We start from the raw sequence: 17,158 nt of genomic DNA on the forward strand, positions 1-17,158 counted from the left end.
AGACCCAATGCAGCCAAAAATAAAAAATAAATAAAATAAATAAAAATTTTTAAAAAAACATAAGGACATAAAAAGGTTGAAAGTAAAAGTAAGTGAAAAGACATATGTGGCAGATAGTAACCAAAAGAAAGCTTGTTGTCATGTTAGTATTGAAATAGGGGGGGTTTTGGGTTTTGTTTTGTGGGGGAGTTTTTGTTTTGTTTTGTTGCTGCAAAAAGCTTTATTGTTTCCATTTGGTCCAAGGCTTGGAAGAGGGCTCCAGGGTGGTTAAAAACTGCCTAGTGGCTGAAGAGAGAGGCTTCAGGCAGAAGCCCTGGCACCGGAGGGCTCCTCAAAGGCCGCTGGGCTGCAGAGGCTCCTTCTTAGTCATGCTTGACGGTGAGCCTTTGGACGGTGAGACACTTGCACAGCCCAGCCTGGGGGCCAGACAGCCATCGGAAGTTAGTCAGGTGGTTGCCCATCTTCTTGATGAGTTTCACCTCCTCATCTAGGAGGTGGCTCTCCAGGAAGTCACAGAGCTGAGGGTCTGCGCTAGCAGAACCCAGAGCAAGCAGATCTAAAAGGGCCTTGTTCAGCTTCTTCTCCATGAGAATGGCAGCTTCCATAGTGTCCTGGGTCTTATTCCACTCATCTTGAGACGGCTTCTGCCCATCCTGGAAGAGGGCACAGCCGCTGCGCTGGGTTTTCATTTTCAAGAGAGGCTTGGCGCCCTCCTGCTTCTTCTCAGTCAATTTAAGGAAAAAGTGGCCCAAGCCCTCCAGAGCCATGTCACTGTGGTGGAAATAGAAGCCCAGAGAGAGGTGGGTGTAGGAGGCCAGCCCATGCAAGGTGACCAGGTTGAAGGCGGCCTCCACCTCGATGGAATCTGGTTGATGGGTAATAAGGAGTTAAGTTCAAAAAACAGTGCTGGCTGGTCCCAGAGGCCGAGGATAACTGAGGGGCTGGTTCTGAAAGTTGCCACTGGAAAAAAGATGGAGGGTGGTCGGAGGCTTGGAGGAAGGGGCCCCCCTGGGTCCGTTCCGCCCAAACACTGTTGAAGCAAGAGACAGGTCCGCGGGACCTCTGAGCGCACTGCCTTGAAATAGGTTTCATGACCAAAATATAAAAAACAAAACACTAAAAACATTATTAACAGAGACTGAGTTCATCAAGACGCTGCAACAATTTTAATTTTGTATGCATCTGATAAAAAAAAAACCCTTAAAAATTTAAAGCAATAGTTGATATAATTATAGGAAGAAATTAACCATGTAATGGAAGATTTCAGTGTCCATTTGCTCATTTTATTTAATAAATGTTCTTGGGTTCCTGCCTGCTAGGAACTCTCCTAGCATACATACGGCTGTGAATGAAACATAAAAATCCTCAACCTTCTGAAGTTTACCATAATGGAAGGAGAGGGGGAAACACACAAATAAATACAGTAAAATCCTGTGAAAATACACCCAGGATATCATGAATTCTGTGATTATAGAATGAAGGATTTGCTCCTACCCACCACCAAACGCCGCAGGTGGTAGGAAGGAAGGAGAGTAAAGTTCTTATTCTGAGGTTGGGGAATGGAATATGACAGGTGGTGAAGGGAGGAGCCTGGCAGGAAAATAGCACAAAAGCCAGAGGGGAGGTGAAGTTTGAATCCTGCTAGCGCAGTGATCTACCAACTCAGTATTCCCAAACTGGGCCAACAAAACTATTGCCAACTAGCCAGCATTTCCTGGAACCACTGGTGCTTTCTTGAAGTCCAGTCAGCTGCAGACCCTGAATCCTTCCCATCAATATGTAAACTGGAGCGGACGATCACCACTAGATGGTTCCAAACCGTAGTGGGGACCCCGATGGATTCTGGGTAATGAAGCAACAACCCAACATTGTGCACGGTCCCCTGCCCATTTTATTAATCTCACGCTGAAAGACAAAAAAGAAATCAAAGACAAAAAGATTGGAAAGGAAGACAAAGGACTGCATTTTTTCAAAAAATGATATGATAGCCTATGTAAAAAAATCTAAAAGACTGCTTATTAGAAGTAATAAGAATTTACCATAAGATCAATACGCAAAATTCAGTTGCATTTCTATAAAATTTAACAAGTATTCAGAAAACAATTCTGTAACAACATGCACAAAGAAAACATAATTTAGAAAGAGATTACATTTAAATAGCTTAAAAATAGATATCTAAAATGAAATCTAATAAAAGATATATAAAGCCTATGCAGAAAAAAATATAAAATGTTATCAAAAGACACTCAGAAGACCTAAGTAAATGGAGAAATATGCTATGTTCATGGAAAGGAAGTCTCAATTTTTTTTAAAAGAAAGTTGTTCTCCCCAAATTGACTTGCAGAGTTAATGTAATCCTAATTAAAATATCAACAGAGGTTTTGTGAAACATGACAGTTGATTCTGATATTTATATGGAAAAGGAAGAATATCCAAGGCACTTTTCAATTTTTATTGAAGGAGAACACTTGGTCAACCAGACATTGAAACTAATGATGAAGCCATAATAATTGAGATGGTGTTGTTTTGGCACAGAGAAGGCCAAACGATCATTGAACAAAAGAGAAAGCCAAGAAAGACCCGAGAACATATATGAAAACTTGACATATGACAGAGGGGACAATGCTGATTAGTGATGAATGTTTATACTGAGATTAAATAAATAGATGAGTTTCTTCTGATAATAAATAAATAAATAGGGAAGAAGGAAAAATTCTCCCTTATAGGAGAATCTCATGTAGAAGGAATAAGGTAGAAAATCACCATTTAGCACTATTATAGCAGTAATTGATTCAGACAAAATTGTCAATGGATGCCAGAACTATTGGGTTGAAATTTGATGAAGATAGCTACATAGTCTCAAAGTATCTCTCCATAAATTACTTATTAATTACAAAGGGGAAGATAGTGCTTTTAGAGAGGATAAACCTGGAAGAGATCACCGTAACCAAGCAGACAAAGTCGACATTACCAAAAATGGAGAATACTGACACCATATGCTTTCTGAGTGTTACATTGAAAAGGGCACAACCTCATACAGTATTACTGCCAAAAGGTCATCACCTAAGTCTAACTGTGAAAAAACATTCCATGAAGAAAATCATGAAGAAAACCCACATTGACAGACATTCTACAAAATAATTGACGTGAACTGTTCAAATATGTCAAGGTCAAGAAATACAAAGATTGACTGAAGAACTGTTCCAGACTAAGTGAGACTGAAGAGACAATTCAACTAAATGTAATATATGATCCTGGACTAGATCCTATAACAGGGAGATGGGCTTGTGGGGTGGAATAGAATGACTACAAAAGATATTTATTAGGATAACTGGTGAAATTTGAAAATGGGCTATAGGTTAAATATAGTAATGCATTAGTGTTAATTTTCTGATTTTGATAATTGAATGTCCTTGTTTTTACAAAACTTACACCCAAGTATTTAGAGGTAAAGAGGTGTAATATCTACAACTTATTCTCAAGTGGTTCAGAAATAACAACAACAACCATATGCATAGAGACACAAAACAAGAAAACAAATGTGGCAAAATGATAACAATTGTTGAATTTAGTGAAGGGTATACAGAAATTTTTTGTAATAGTCTTTAAACTTTTCTGTGTTTTAAATTATTTTGAAATAGAAAGTTTAAAAATAGCCAGGGAATAATGAATACAAAACTGAAAACAGTGGTAACCTCTGGGAGTGATGTGAGAGGCCTGAGGGTGGGAGAGGGAGGAACACATAGGTAGATGCAACAGTACTGATTGTGTTCTAGTTCCTAAATTAGATGATGAGATTGTGGACATTTATTTTATTATTTAACTTTAACAATTATATATACATTATGTATTTTTGTACATGTAAAATATTATACTTTAAAAGATAATAAAGGGAAAAACAAAGAAAAAGCTAACAAGGCATGAGTCAGAGGCTATCTGGTGAGCTGTGTGTGCGTATGAGCTCTGTGCCCTTAAGTACGTTTCTTTTCCACTCTGAGGTTGTCCTCACCTACAAAAAAAAGAATAAAAGATCTACTGTGTAGTTTTGTTGTAAGGCACTTGGCAATAAGTGCTCACTAAGTGGCAACTACTGTTGTTATCTTCTCTGACAGAGCAGAGATAAAGGGAGTATACCTACAGCAGTGGGCTTGATAAAAGTGGTAGAAGTTTGGAATAGTCTTTGGGGTCAGTTGGTAAGCAGGTTATCTAGGGAATAAAACTGAGCTAATGTTGGAAATCATTAAGTAGTTGTAGAGCCAATGAGCTTTGTGTGTTTTTCCCAAGCTGCACTCCAGGGTCAGGAAGTAAGACTTGGAAAAAACAGGTATTTATGCTGGAAGGTCTAAAGGAAGGTCAACAAAGCAGAAAGGCTGCTGAGAGTGAGGCAGATATGACAGGTCAGAGCATCTTACCTAGGCAATGAGCTTTCTCTCACCTAAAATTTTGGAAAAGGAGACACAATTTAGAAGAAGTGGAAGATAAAGAGTGAGCTGATAATTTACTGATTAACTGGAGACTGTATGAAGCACACCTAGCAGAATAATGATTTTCCAGCCCAGAAAAAGGACATCCATTCCTACCTTTTATGTATCAAATAAAAAATAATTCTATCATGATATATGTACACCTAGGTTGCACAAATTCCCTCATAGTTCACCAACGTTTTATATAGGAAAGTCCTTAACAAATTGCAACAAAAAAACCAAAACAAAAAAGCAAGCAAATATGTATTGAGCTGCCACTTCATGCAAAGATAGCTCTGCTGTAAGGGTTATAATTGAGGATCTAGTATTAGCCAGTCCGTGATTGATGAAAATTTTAATTTTTCAGTATTAATTGCTTTCTGAGTATATACACACAGCTAATTTCAGCCTATCGTGCATGAAATTAAACTCAGAAAGTATGAACAGTAGAGCAAATTTGATGATGCTTATACATTACTAACACTTAATTCAGTGAAGAAAATAAATAATATCAGTTTTCTGGCATCTCAAACCCCAAATGTTTTTCAATACAGATAGGATACAGAAACAATCTGTCACCCTAAAGTACTAGAAATACTGCCAAAGAACCACTATATTAGCTGTTGGTGTATGGGAAATGCTTTTGGTTTCTTACTTCAGTGTTTATTTCTTAAATATTAATTATCTATACTATATATCAACTATTATCACCTTATTTTATATCAATATGGTATATATTCATTAACACATTATTATCCATTATTTATTCTTTCCTTGCTTCCTGTACTAAATGCACAGACAATTCCAGAGATGAAGGCAGGTATATGTGGTATTAAATTGGGGATTTTAAAAGAAATTCATTATAAAATTTTGGAGTTACGTGTATAAGTATTGGTAACCCAATCATTGTCTTGTTCTGACTTTGACAGTTTTGCATCAGCCACTGTATTCTCCAGAAATATAATTATATAGATAAGTTATAATAACTAATGTAAATTTCCTGAGAAATGCAATTTTAGAGTAATTGAAGAATATGTGGAGGAATGATACTTGCAAAGACTTAGGAATGTTGTATTTGAGTCAATATAACAAACTAATCAGGAGGAGGCACCAATGAAATGAAAAGATTTTGAAGAGAAAGATAAAAAGTTACTTGTGACCAATTAAAAATCAAATTTTCAAAGGCAGCCCAAAGAATGATAATGCTACACTTATTTTAATTCCCGTGTTTAAAAAAAAAGAGTAGGATGACTCAGTTCATGACATATTTCTGCCAAAACTATGTTTGAAAAATAAATTTCACAATGAATGAAATAAAATACTATACTACCACCACAGGATTTTAAATAGAAATAGGGATTTCTGATTCCATATGGTAAATTGAATGGATGTATCACTCCCATTCTCTCCTGAATGCCTATTAAAATGACAATCATAATATTTAAAATATATAGGCCTAAAAGACTAAAAAAACCGGGGAGAAGACACCAGGGGATAGGAGATAGCAACAGGTATTGGAGGATGGAAAGCTGATGAATTGGGAGAATAGAGGAAACTGAACATAATTTCTTCAGAACAAGGAGAAAGAACCAAGCTGCAAAGGATCAAGAACTTGGTTTTACAGAAAGGAAGTATGAGGCACAGATCTGGAATTCAGAGAATCGTTTGAAAGTCTGCACAAGAGTCAGTTAGACCTCAAAAAACCTGATGACTTCCTCTTCCAAATCCTCAGACATGAGATTGATTCCTTGTAGAACATGAATCAAAAAGGTTCTGAGCTTAAGGAGAGAAAAGTTTCAGAAAAGCTCAAGGGGAGCTGAGGGGCCGAAAATAGGTGGATTAAGTGGAAGTATATACATTTATGGGAGAAACATACCTGCACCCTTCACCAGCCCTCTTTCCACATCCAGGTCCTCGAATACCTGTAGCCAGGCACAAGACTTGAGGGTCTTTCTGTGCAGAAACTGAGTGACCCCTGAGAATACTCAGCAAGTTCAAAGCCATTGTCAGGCATGCAAGTCTCAAACAAACATACAAATCATAAAATATGGCTAGAAAGCAATCATTCAAGATTGGAGCAGGAGAGCAAAGGTTTCTGGAAATAAATTAAAAATGGAACTCAGATTATCTGACAAGTATTGGTCCATGTTTAGAAAATATATTTAGAAGACTTCCAAATGAATAATTGATACAACTATTGACTCCAGTGGAAAAGAAAAGAAGCATAATCATGGTACACTACTAGATTTAGCAGTGAAATATGTGTAGACAGTCAAAATAATGTAAATACATAATAAAATTTAGCCAAATCTGTGATTTAATTATATTGGGAGGTCGGAGGGAAAGGAAGCAGCGTGATTGTATGAGAGATAAATCCTCATTTATCAATGTGAAAAGTCAACAGATCATGTATAAAATAGAATAAGACATAGCAGCATAAATATGTAATTCTCATGTATAAAGATAAATACCACAAGACACAGGGAAAGGACTAGAAATAGGGAGTGAGACTGGCCACAGGGAGAGTTGGGTCATTTTTTTAAAATTATAAGTGTCTATTATATGTCATTTTTTACTTATACTAGTGAAAAGTAGCTTATACATGAGCTTATATTCTGTGTTTTTCAATAATTTTTAAACCATGATTGCATTTGATAAACAAACAAAAGCCATGTATTGTTTTAATTTTATTTGGAGACTGAAATGAAGCAAACTTTGTAACTAAAAACAATTTAAAGCAATGAGACAAAATGCTGTTTTGTTTTCAAACTGAACATGCTCCTTCTTGCCCCTGCCACAGAATTGGATAAGAACATGCCTCCCCATCCTGGTAAAAAAAAACAACACTTTTTCTCATTTCCTGGCTGAGGATCTTAAAGTGTCACCTTATTTCAATCAATCCAACTGAATGCATTCAATCCAAACTCTTTTCTGCCTGGCTTTCAAAGCCTGTCCTTCTCTCCCCCCAGCCTTCTACCTATCTAAACTTATTTTCCATTACATCACAACAGGCACCTTCTGTTCAAGTTACATGGATCTCTCAGAACCCTGTGTACTCTGGGCCATGCCTGTTTTCATCTTTTGGGTCAAGCTATTACTTGAATACCTGGGCCCATTTCCTCTGTACCTGGCCAAGGTCTTCTTATGCTTCAAAACCTGCTTCAGGATTAGCAAAGATATGTCTTATCATAATTCTACTATTTTATCATCCTTGGAACTTTGGTTTTTATCATTACAACTTGAAAATACTACTTATTGAAGAAAAAAATTTGAAAATTTTCTTTATGACCTTAGATAAAAGGGAAATTTAAACAAATGAACATTTGTCTAAATTCAAGACAAATGTGCTGAATCTATCGGGTCGGCACCATACCAGTAATTTCCACAGTGTGACGTGCCAGTGATTTTTTTCAGCATTGTAGCGTTCCCTATTAAAGGACCATCTCGTTTTTTTTTTTTTTATTTTATTTATTTATTTATTTATTTATTTATTTATTTATTTATTTATTTATTTATTTATTTATTTATGGCTATGTTGGGTCTTCGTTTCTGTGCCAGGGCCTTCTCTAGTTGTGGCGAACGGGGGCCACTCTTCATCGCGGTGCGCGGGCCTCTCACTGTCGCGGCCTCTCTTGTTGTGGAGCACAGGCTCCAGACGCGCAGGCTCAGTAGTTGTGGCTCACGGGCCCAGTTGCTCCGCGGCACGTGGGATCTTCCCAGACCAGGGCTCGAACCCGTGTTCCCTGCATTGGCAGGCGGACTCTCAACCACTGCGCCACCAGGGAAGCCCAAAGGACCATCTCTTTAAAGCACGTAGTCCCAACAACAGGAACACACATATAATTTTTCCATGTCTATTTGAAGGGACAAATAGCAAATCAAGGCTAGATTGAGATACCAATAAATCTGATAAGAATTTAATTTTAAAATGATCTTTCCTATTAATTATTTAAAGGTTATCATTTTTATTGTATTTATTGTAGAAACAATGTAATAATAATAACAGAAAACAAAAAAAGGAAAAAAACTATCTCTTCTTCTACCACCCAAAGAAACTGTTTTTACTTTTTTCATGTAACTCTTTCATTTCTCATCCCCATAAACACATAATTTTACATATAAAGTATTCTACTTTTTGCCTTAGTATTGTATTATAAACATTTTCATGTTGTAAGACTTCCTTCATACTTATTTTAATAGTTATACAATAATCCATCTATAAATATCTATATAATAATTCATCTGTTGTAGTATCATAATTATTTGTTTCTCTATCATTAGTCATTTACAGTTCCTTCCAATTTTTTTAGTAGGCTGTGAGCAAATAGGGAATGAATTTGGGTAGTCTAAGTGATCTAGTTTGGCTGACTAGATTTTTCCTAAATAAAATAGCTGATTTTTCTCTTCACTTTGTACCTGAGAAACTTAGTACAAGGGTACTCGTTTATAATTTGAAGTGACCTGTTTTTCATGATTTTCCAGTAGTGCTAATTTCTGTAGAACAAATATTTTCTCAAAAGTTTGTGCTCTACTGGTAGCATATTTTTATCCACTAAATAAGCATTTTCTTGTGTATATTCTTGTGTGGCATAGCTCTTTTTAAAACCAGTGTAATTATCCATCTACTTATCTTACAAGTGGGAACATAATTTTTGTGGCTGTTTCATTTACTATGGAAAGAATACATTGTTTTACTACAAAAGTACATCAAAAAGTCCTTTAATTCTGGTACTTTTTATCCTTCAGTCATAAAAACAGGCTAAGATTATGGAAGAAAAGAGATTAGAAGGCAGTGTTTATAATGGTAGGCAAAACTATACCCTAAACTAGCTACAAAAATAAGTCTTTTTAAAAACATCACACTCAGAACTATGATTTTAAACCCCTTAATTTAACTTTGCCTTGCCTTTGAAAGGAAAAACTCCTTGAACTTTAAATAGCTTTTAAATTTTAACTCTACTCTCTCATTGAGTGTTTCAAGTCCCAAAGCCACTATTTGTTGGATGACAAATAACATTTGTAAGAGAGGCCCTCACTAACTATGCATGTGTACTTGTCAACTATCATTTCTAGAGCTAATTTCCATACCAGTGACTAAATAAACCCAGGGGTTAAAACAACAGATAAGAGAGCAAAACTCTGTAACCTACAAAATCTCTATCTTTCTCACACTGAATTTTTAAATGTAATGAATAAAAGTGAGGAGGAGAAGGTAGAGAAACTATTTTCTCTTGGCTTAAAAAAGATTGCTCAAATGCCTACATTAAATCTCATAGGAAGCCTAAGTTATTAAAGATAAATGATTGAGAAATGAAAACCTGTAATCAGATAAATGTTAAAATAAATTTCCAAAAACTTTGACCTGCATAAGTGGTTCTCAACCCCAGCACACATTAAAATCACCTGGAAATCTTTCAAATAATACAAAATGAGGTACTGAATTGCCCTGCTGTGAGACCTGAGCATTGGCATATTTTAAATCACGAAGACGGTTTAATATGCAGGATGACTGATAACACAGATACACATATTACCAAATAAAATGGCAGATTTTTTTTTTTGGTTTTAGTTCCCCCACCAGGGCCAAACCTGTGCCCCCTGCAGTGGAAGCATGGAGTCTTAACCACTGGACCACCAGGGAAGTCCCACTTGGGTAGATTTTTAACCAAAAGAACTTGTTGCTTTAGCATGAATAAACCCTCCCCAAGGGCCTGCAAGGGCCAGGCACCATGTTAGGCTCTGAGGATACAAGAGTATTTGAAAATTAAAGACTTCATGACATATCTGCAGTTCAAGTTCTTTAAAAAGTATTATTTTAAAAAATCTTCCATCCATGGGACTTCCCTGGTGACACAGTGGTTAAGAATCCGCCTGCTAATGCAGGGAACACGGGTTCGAGCCCTGGTCTGGGAAGATCCCACATGCCGTGGAGCAACTAAGCCCATGCGCCACAACTACTGAGCCTATGCTCTAGAGCCCACGAGCCACAACTACCAAGCCCGCATGCCACAGCTACTGAAGTCCACGCACCTAGAGCCCGTGCTCCGCAACAAGAGAAGCCACTGCAATGAGAAGCCTGCACACCGCAACGAAGAGTAGCCTCCACTCGCCACAACTAGAGAAAGCCTGTGCACAGCAACAAAGACCTAATGCAGCCAAAATAAATAAATTAAAATAAAATAAATTAAAAAAAAAAATCTTCCATCATTTTTTCCTGTAAAAGGAATATACACCAACACATATTTCTGATGAAGTCCACTCTTTAAGCTTGATTTGAAAATGAGGGAGGGAGGGATATGCAAGAGGGAAGAGATATGGGGTTATAGGTATATGTATAACTCATTCACTTTGTTATAAAGCAGAAACTAACACACAATTGTAAAGCAATTATACTCCTAGGGAGATGTAAAAAATCCAAAAAACAAAAAACAAAAAATAAAAAAAGAAAATGAACTATAATTTGAAAAATAAGAACATAAATGGCAAAAACAAAATATTTATTAATAAGAAATGAGGATTCATGGCTCTAGGATTCTGGTCAACACCAGAATCAGGATTTCAAAGTAGATGGCCAAAAGACTCTTTTTCATATTTATACACAGTCGGTTTTAATGAGAATTCTTAGAGTAACAATGTCCATCACTTAACCATGAATAAGCCAAGAGACTTTTCACAACATGAAGGAGATAGAAATCACAAACTCTGAACTGCAAGGAAAAAAAAAAAAATTTCAGGCTAGTACTTTGTGATAGAGAGAGGAGGCTTACGGCCAGCAGAGAAGCTGAGGTGGTAAGATGATTTGATGAATGACTACAGTTAAGGAAGTTGAAACACCCACAGCGTCCTCAGCCAGAAATTTAATATGGCGTTATTTCTCTTGATATGTAAATTCTAAGGAATCATAACAGTCCATACTCAATTGTGAAAACAAAAATGTACTCCAAAGTTAAGTGAAATTATCTATAGGTTATTAATAAACAAATTAAAAGCCTTAAGAATTAGAGTTCTCAATTGGATGGCTCTGGGGATTTGATCCATGAAGGGGCACTTTCACAAAAACTGAGAGCTTGACCTTAAAAGAGCATAAAAAATACCTTGGACACTATTTGAACACCCAAATAATAACTATTGGTGCTGGCATTATGACCAGCAGTAACATATATTGGTCTGATTCCAAAATTAGAGCTAATAATTATGTTTCACGAGGAAAATCTGGAGAGTACCTATCACCTATTATAAAATATTGATTAAAATATTTAAAGTTTTCCTTAGACTTAAAATGGATCTCTATTCAAAGGCCACCTATGAAAAAGCACTCTTTTTGAGAAGTGTGTAGCATTTGTTTTTAGTCTCTTTGTACTTGGTTTCCTGAGAACTGCAACGTTTTTTCAATTATGTGCTATCTGAAAAAGTTCTTATCATTTAATGTCTATGGAATAGTCCACTATTTCTATATATAAGTTGTTACTACCATCATCCCGCTTCATAATAAAAATGATTATGACGATGAGACAATTCATTGGGCCCTATTACATACCAGGTCCTTAATGTATACTAAGCATTCGTATATATTATCTCATTTAATCCACACAATTAATTCATTTATTCCTATTTTTAAGAATGAGAGGACTGAGGCTAAACAAGGTTTAAAAATTTGCCCAAGGTCACAGAATTAGGAAGTGGCAGTAATTAAACCAAAGTTCTTTAGTTGTTTTTTTCCAGTTTGGAAATCTAATACATTCTAATAATATATGTTCTCTGCACAAAAATTCTAAAATATAGAAAAGTTGAAAAGAATAAAAGGGTTTAGCCCTGAAAGATAACTGTTGCAGAATTTTCATTGTATTTCCTTTCCATCTTTTTCTGTACCTTGTAAACAAGTGCCTGTTATCTTTAGTACCAAGCTCAGCTGACCCCTCTATGCTTCCTTCTGTGTGTATTCAAAATCTGCCCTTTTAGAGATTCCCTGGTCATCTTCTGTCCCTCATACCTACACTCTGGTTAGAAGTACACACAAAGAGAATTCCCTGGTGGTCCAGTGATTAGGACTCTGTGTTTCCACTGCAGGGGGCCAGGGTTCGATCCCTGGTTGGGGACCTAAGATCCCACAAGTCGTGCAGTGCAGCCAAAAAAAGAAAAAAAGAAAAAAGAAAAGATAAGAAATACACACAAACACACAAGGAGTTACACTTCCTTTTTCCTCCCTAACTCTTGCATTGTGTCATTCCCTCTGCCCTGTCTATATCCCTTATCAAAAAACTAGCAAAAGAAAAAAGCAAAACCTAGATGACCAGACAAAGAATTTCTTCAAAACACACCAAAGTAATATAATGAATCACTGGAAATGATGTCTCAGGTCTCAGAGTGTAGAGATAGATGTCATCAACCCGGGTCTCTGGGGAATGAACAGCATGCAATATGGACTCTTTAAATGTCCATCAACAGGGGAATGTATAAAGAAGCTGTGGTACATATATACAATGGAATATTACTCAGCCATAAAAAGGAACAAAATTGGGTTATTTGTAGAGATGTGGATGGACCTAGAGACTGTCATACAGAGTGAAGTAAGTCAGAAAGAGAAAAACAAATATTGTATATTAACACATATATGTGGAATCTAGAAAAATGGTATAGATGATCTTATTTGCAAAGCAGAAATAGAGACACAGATGTAGAGAACAAATGTATGGATACCAAGGGGGAAGGGGGGGTGATGAATTGGGGGATTGGGATTGGCATATATACACTATCGATACTATATATAAAATAGATAACTAATGAGAACCTACAGTATAGTTCAGGGAACTCTACTCACTGCTCTGTGGTGACCTAAGTGGGAAGGAAATCCAAAAAAGATAGGATATATGAATACATATAGCTGATTCACTTTGCTGTACAATAGAAACTAACACAACATTGTAAAGCAACTATACTCCAATAAAAATTAATTTTTAAAAAAAATTTCTAAGGAAAAAGTTTCAAAAGGAGTCTAATGAAGTATGCTTTAATCCCTAATACACACACACACACACACACACACACACACACCTTATAACTGTCTCCCTAGTGACTGTATGCTTTTTTTTAAACTATAGTTAATTTACGATGTTATATTAGTTTCGGGTTTACAACATAGTGATTCACTGTTCTTATAGATTACACTCTACTTAAAGTTATTATAAAATACTGGCTATATTCTCTATGCTATCTAATATGTCCTTCCATCTTATTTATTTTATACATAGTAGATTGTACCTCGTAATCCCTTACTCCTATCTTGTCCCTCCTCCCATCCCTCTCCCCACTGGTAACCACTAGTTTGTTCCCTATATCAATGAGTCTTTCTACTTTGTTATATTCATCTTTGTTTTGGTTTTTAGGTTTTACATCTAAGTGAAAACATACAGTATTTGTCTTTCTCTGTCTGACTTATCTCACTAAGCATATTACCCTCCAGATCCATCCATGTTGTTGCAAAGGGCAAAATTTTATTCTTTTTTATAGCTGAGTATTATTCCATTGTATATATATACTACAGTTTCTTTATCCATTCATCTGTGGATAGACACTTAGTTGCTTCCATAGCTTGGCTATTTTAAATAATGTTGCTATGAACATTGGGATGCATTTATCCTTTCGAATTAGTGTTTTTGGTTTTTTCGCATATATACCCAGGAGTGGAATTGCGGGTCATATGGTAGCTCTAGTTTTAGTTTTTTGAGGAACTTCTATACTGTTTTCCACAGTGGCTGCACCAATTCACATTCCCACAGACTGTGTCCAAGGGGTCCCTTTCCTCCACATCCTCACCAACATTTGTTATTTGTGGTCTTTTTGATGACAGTCATTCTGACAAGTGTGAGGTGATATCTCATTGTGGTTTTTATTTACATTTCCTGAATACAGTGTTGAGCGTCTTTTCATGTGCCTGTTGGGCACCTCTATGTCTTCCCTGGAAAAATGTCTATTCAGTTCTTCTGACCAGTTTTTAATCGGGTTGTTTCTTTTTGTGATATTGAGTTGTATGAGCTGTTTTTATATTTTGGATATTAACCCCTTGTTGGTCATATGATTTGCAAATATTATCTCCCATTCAGTAGGCTGTCTTTTTGCTTTGTTGATGGTTTCCTTTGCTGTGCAAAAACTTCTAAGTCTAACTATGTCCCATTTGTTTATTTTTGCTTTTGTTTCATTTGCCTGAGGAGAGAGAGCCGAAAAAATTATTGCTACAATTTATGTCAAAGGGTGTTCTGCCTATGTTTTCTTCTAGGAGTTTTATGGTTTCTGGTCTTATGTTTAGGTCTTTAATCCATTTTGAGTTTATTTTTCTATATGGTGTGAGCAAATGTTCTAATTTCATTCTTTCACATGTAGTTGTCCAGTTTTCCCAGTGCCATTTATTGAAGAAACTGTCTTTTCTCCATTTTATATTCTGCCTCCTTTGTCGTAGATTAATTGACCATACGTGCGTGGGTTTATTTCTGGGTTTTCTATTCTGTTCCATTGATCTATGTGTCTGTTTTTGTGCCAGTACTGTGCTATTTTGATGACTGTAGCTTTGCAGTATAGTCTGAGGTCAGGGAGCATGATACCTCCAGCATTGCTCTTTTTCCTAGTGACTGTATTCTTGAGTCAATATTTCTGAAACACAAATTTCAGAAAGTGTAGTTTCCTGCCACTTCTTTGAAGGGAATTTTGGAAATAACTATAGGAATGTAAAATATACTTACTCTTTAATCAGCAGCAGTTTAATTTCTAGAAATTTATTCTTCAGACCTACTCAAATAAGTGCACAAAAAACATGTGCAAGAATACTAGTAGAGCATTGTTTGTAGTTGAGAAAAATTAGAAAGCACTTACATACCCATCAATGAGGGACTATGGTAGGTGCTGGGGACACAGAAGTGGTACCCACCCTCCTGGAGTTTCATTCCAGCAGATATCTGATTTATCCTGAAGTATCTGTCTTAGTTTGAAGCACACTCTGTAAATTTGCATTCTGGAACCTTTCCACTGCTACCTCAGATGGTATCACTGAGAAATCATAAAATTAGCTTTTCTTATACTGACACAGCAGGAACCACTAAATAGAGGACCAGCTAAGCTGTGTCATTATTTATTTTGTTTAAACTAATCCACCTTTAAATATTTTTTCTACTGGAACTCTTAATGTATGCTTATCTCTCCCCAAAGTGTCAAGGAATTCACATTCCCTGTTTGCCTTCCAGATTTTCTTGCAGTGACAATGGCAGCTGGGTATCCAAATCAGTTTTTAAAACACCAGAGTCACCACTGGGATCCTTCCAGAATTTCCATGAAATACAGAAATTCTGGAAACAGGAGAATAAGAGTGAAATTCCTTCATAGCCACTTTCCCCAAGCAGAGGTTCAGGGACAAGGATTATAACATGTGTGATAGCCTGAAGTCAAACATTTCAAAATGTGAGCAAAATATGTATTTTGGAACAGAATTGAGCAACAAATATTGTAAATCTTTGAATGGGATTTGCAGCCAACCATTGTATGTGTTTTCTAGAATCTATTTACCCTTTTTTGCTAATGCAACTCATTAGGAAAAGATGGGGATGGGACTTCCCTGGTGGTCCAGTGGTTAAGACTCCATGCTCCCAATGCAGGGGGCCCAGGTTCGATCCCTGGTCAGGGAAATAAGTCCCGCATGCATGCTGCAACTAAGAGCCTGCATGCCACAACTAAAAGATCCTGCATGTCGCAACTAAAAGACCCAACATGTCAAAACGGAGATCCCGTGTGCCATAGCTAAGACCTAACACAGCCAAATAAATAAATAAATTTTTCTTTTAAAAAAGAAAAGATGGGGAAAATCAGGTCAAAATCAATGTCAAGGCTATATATTTACTTTAAATAAATACAATTTTATTGGTTTCATACAGTAACATATATGTAACTACCATAAGAGTCATGCCAAAAATTTTAACAAAAGATATAGAGTATCCTTCCTTTAGATTAGGACATTAACTATATGCAACTTGGATTCCCAGGGTTTTGATTGGGCAAAGGGAAGCTTCAGCATAGCCAAATCCACTATGCTATCACAAATTCAGAATAGTGAAATCAGGTTGGAAGAGATCTTATAGGTTATCTGGTTGAATCATCAAATCAATACTCCCTACCAGTTAGTAAGTATACATTTGTTAGGCACATACTATGTGCCAAGCCTGTAGTAGATGATTTCTAGCCTATTCTGCAGAAAATCTCCAAAAGGAGGAACTCCCCACCTCCCCGAGCAACCCATTCCTTCTTGGGCAGCTCTAACAATTAACTCTGAGCTGCCAGCAATGTATCTTCTGAAACTGCCCTTACCATGTTTGTCACTGACCTCCCTCTTGCAAGAATCAGTGCCCTGTTTTTAATTGCATATTGCTTGAAGTACCTGGAGCAGTTGACACCAATGACCACATCTTTTTTTGAACTTCTGGTCTAATTTCATGTCTTCCCCCCAAATTAGATCAAGATCCCCTAGTTAGAAGCTGTTATTGCACCCTATTGCAGTTTTCCTACAGAACACTGATGAGAGTTTGTAAATGTATGTTTCAGAGCATGGACCTCACTTCCAGACAGCCTAGATTCAAATCCTGCTCTAACATGCACTAGCTGTGTGACCTTGGGCAAGTTTTCACTATACATCTATAAAATTAAGTTAATATATTGAT

General features: G+C 36.5%; 1 protein-coding gene and 1 non-coding gene across 2 annotated transcripts; one reads left to right on the plus strand and one right to left on the minus strand.

Annotated features, from left to right (window-relative positions):
* Positions 1 to 362: 362 nt before the first annotated feature.
* LOC103016209 (ferritin light chain-like) lies at positions 363 to 6,467 on the minus strand. The gene is made up of 2 exons (XM_057546321.1): positions 6,386 to 6,467; positions 363 to 865 (listed from the first exon to the last, which is right to left on the minus strand). The coding sequence occupies exons 1-2, from the start codon at positions 6,465 to 6,467 to the stop codon at positions 363 to 365; spliced, it is 585 nt and encodes a 194-aa protein (XP_057402304.1).
* Positions 6,468 to 16,059: 9,592 nt separating this feature from the next.
* On the plus strand, positions 16,060 to 16,132 carry TRNAW-CCA (transfer RNA tryptophan (anticodon CCA)). Its single transcript has one exon. It is a non-coding gene; the product is annotated as a tRNA-Trp (tRNA).
* The last annotated feature ends 1,026 nt before the right edge of the window (positions 16,133 to 17,158 follow it).

Source organism: Balaenoptera acutorostrata, chromosome 5 (assembly GCF_949987535.1).
Source record: "Balaenoptera acutorostrata chromosome 5, mBalAcu1.1, whole genome shotgun sequence".
NCBI classification, from domain to species: Eukaryota; Metazoa; Chordata; class Mammalia; order Artiodactyla; family Balaenopteridae; genus Balaenoptera; species Balaenoptera acutorostrata.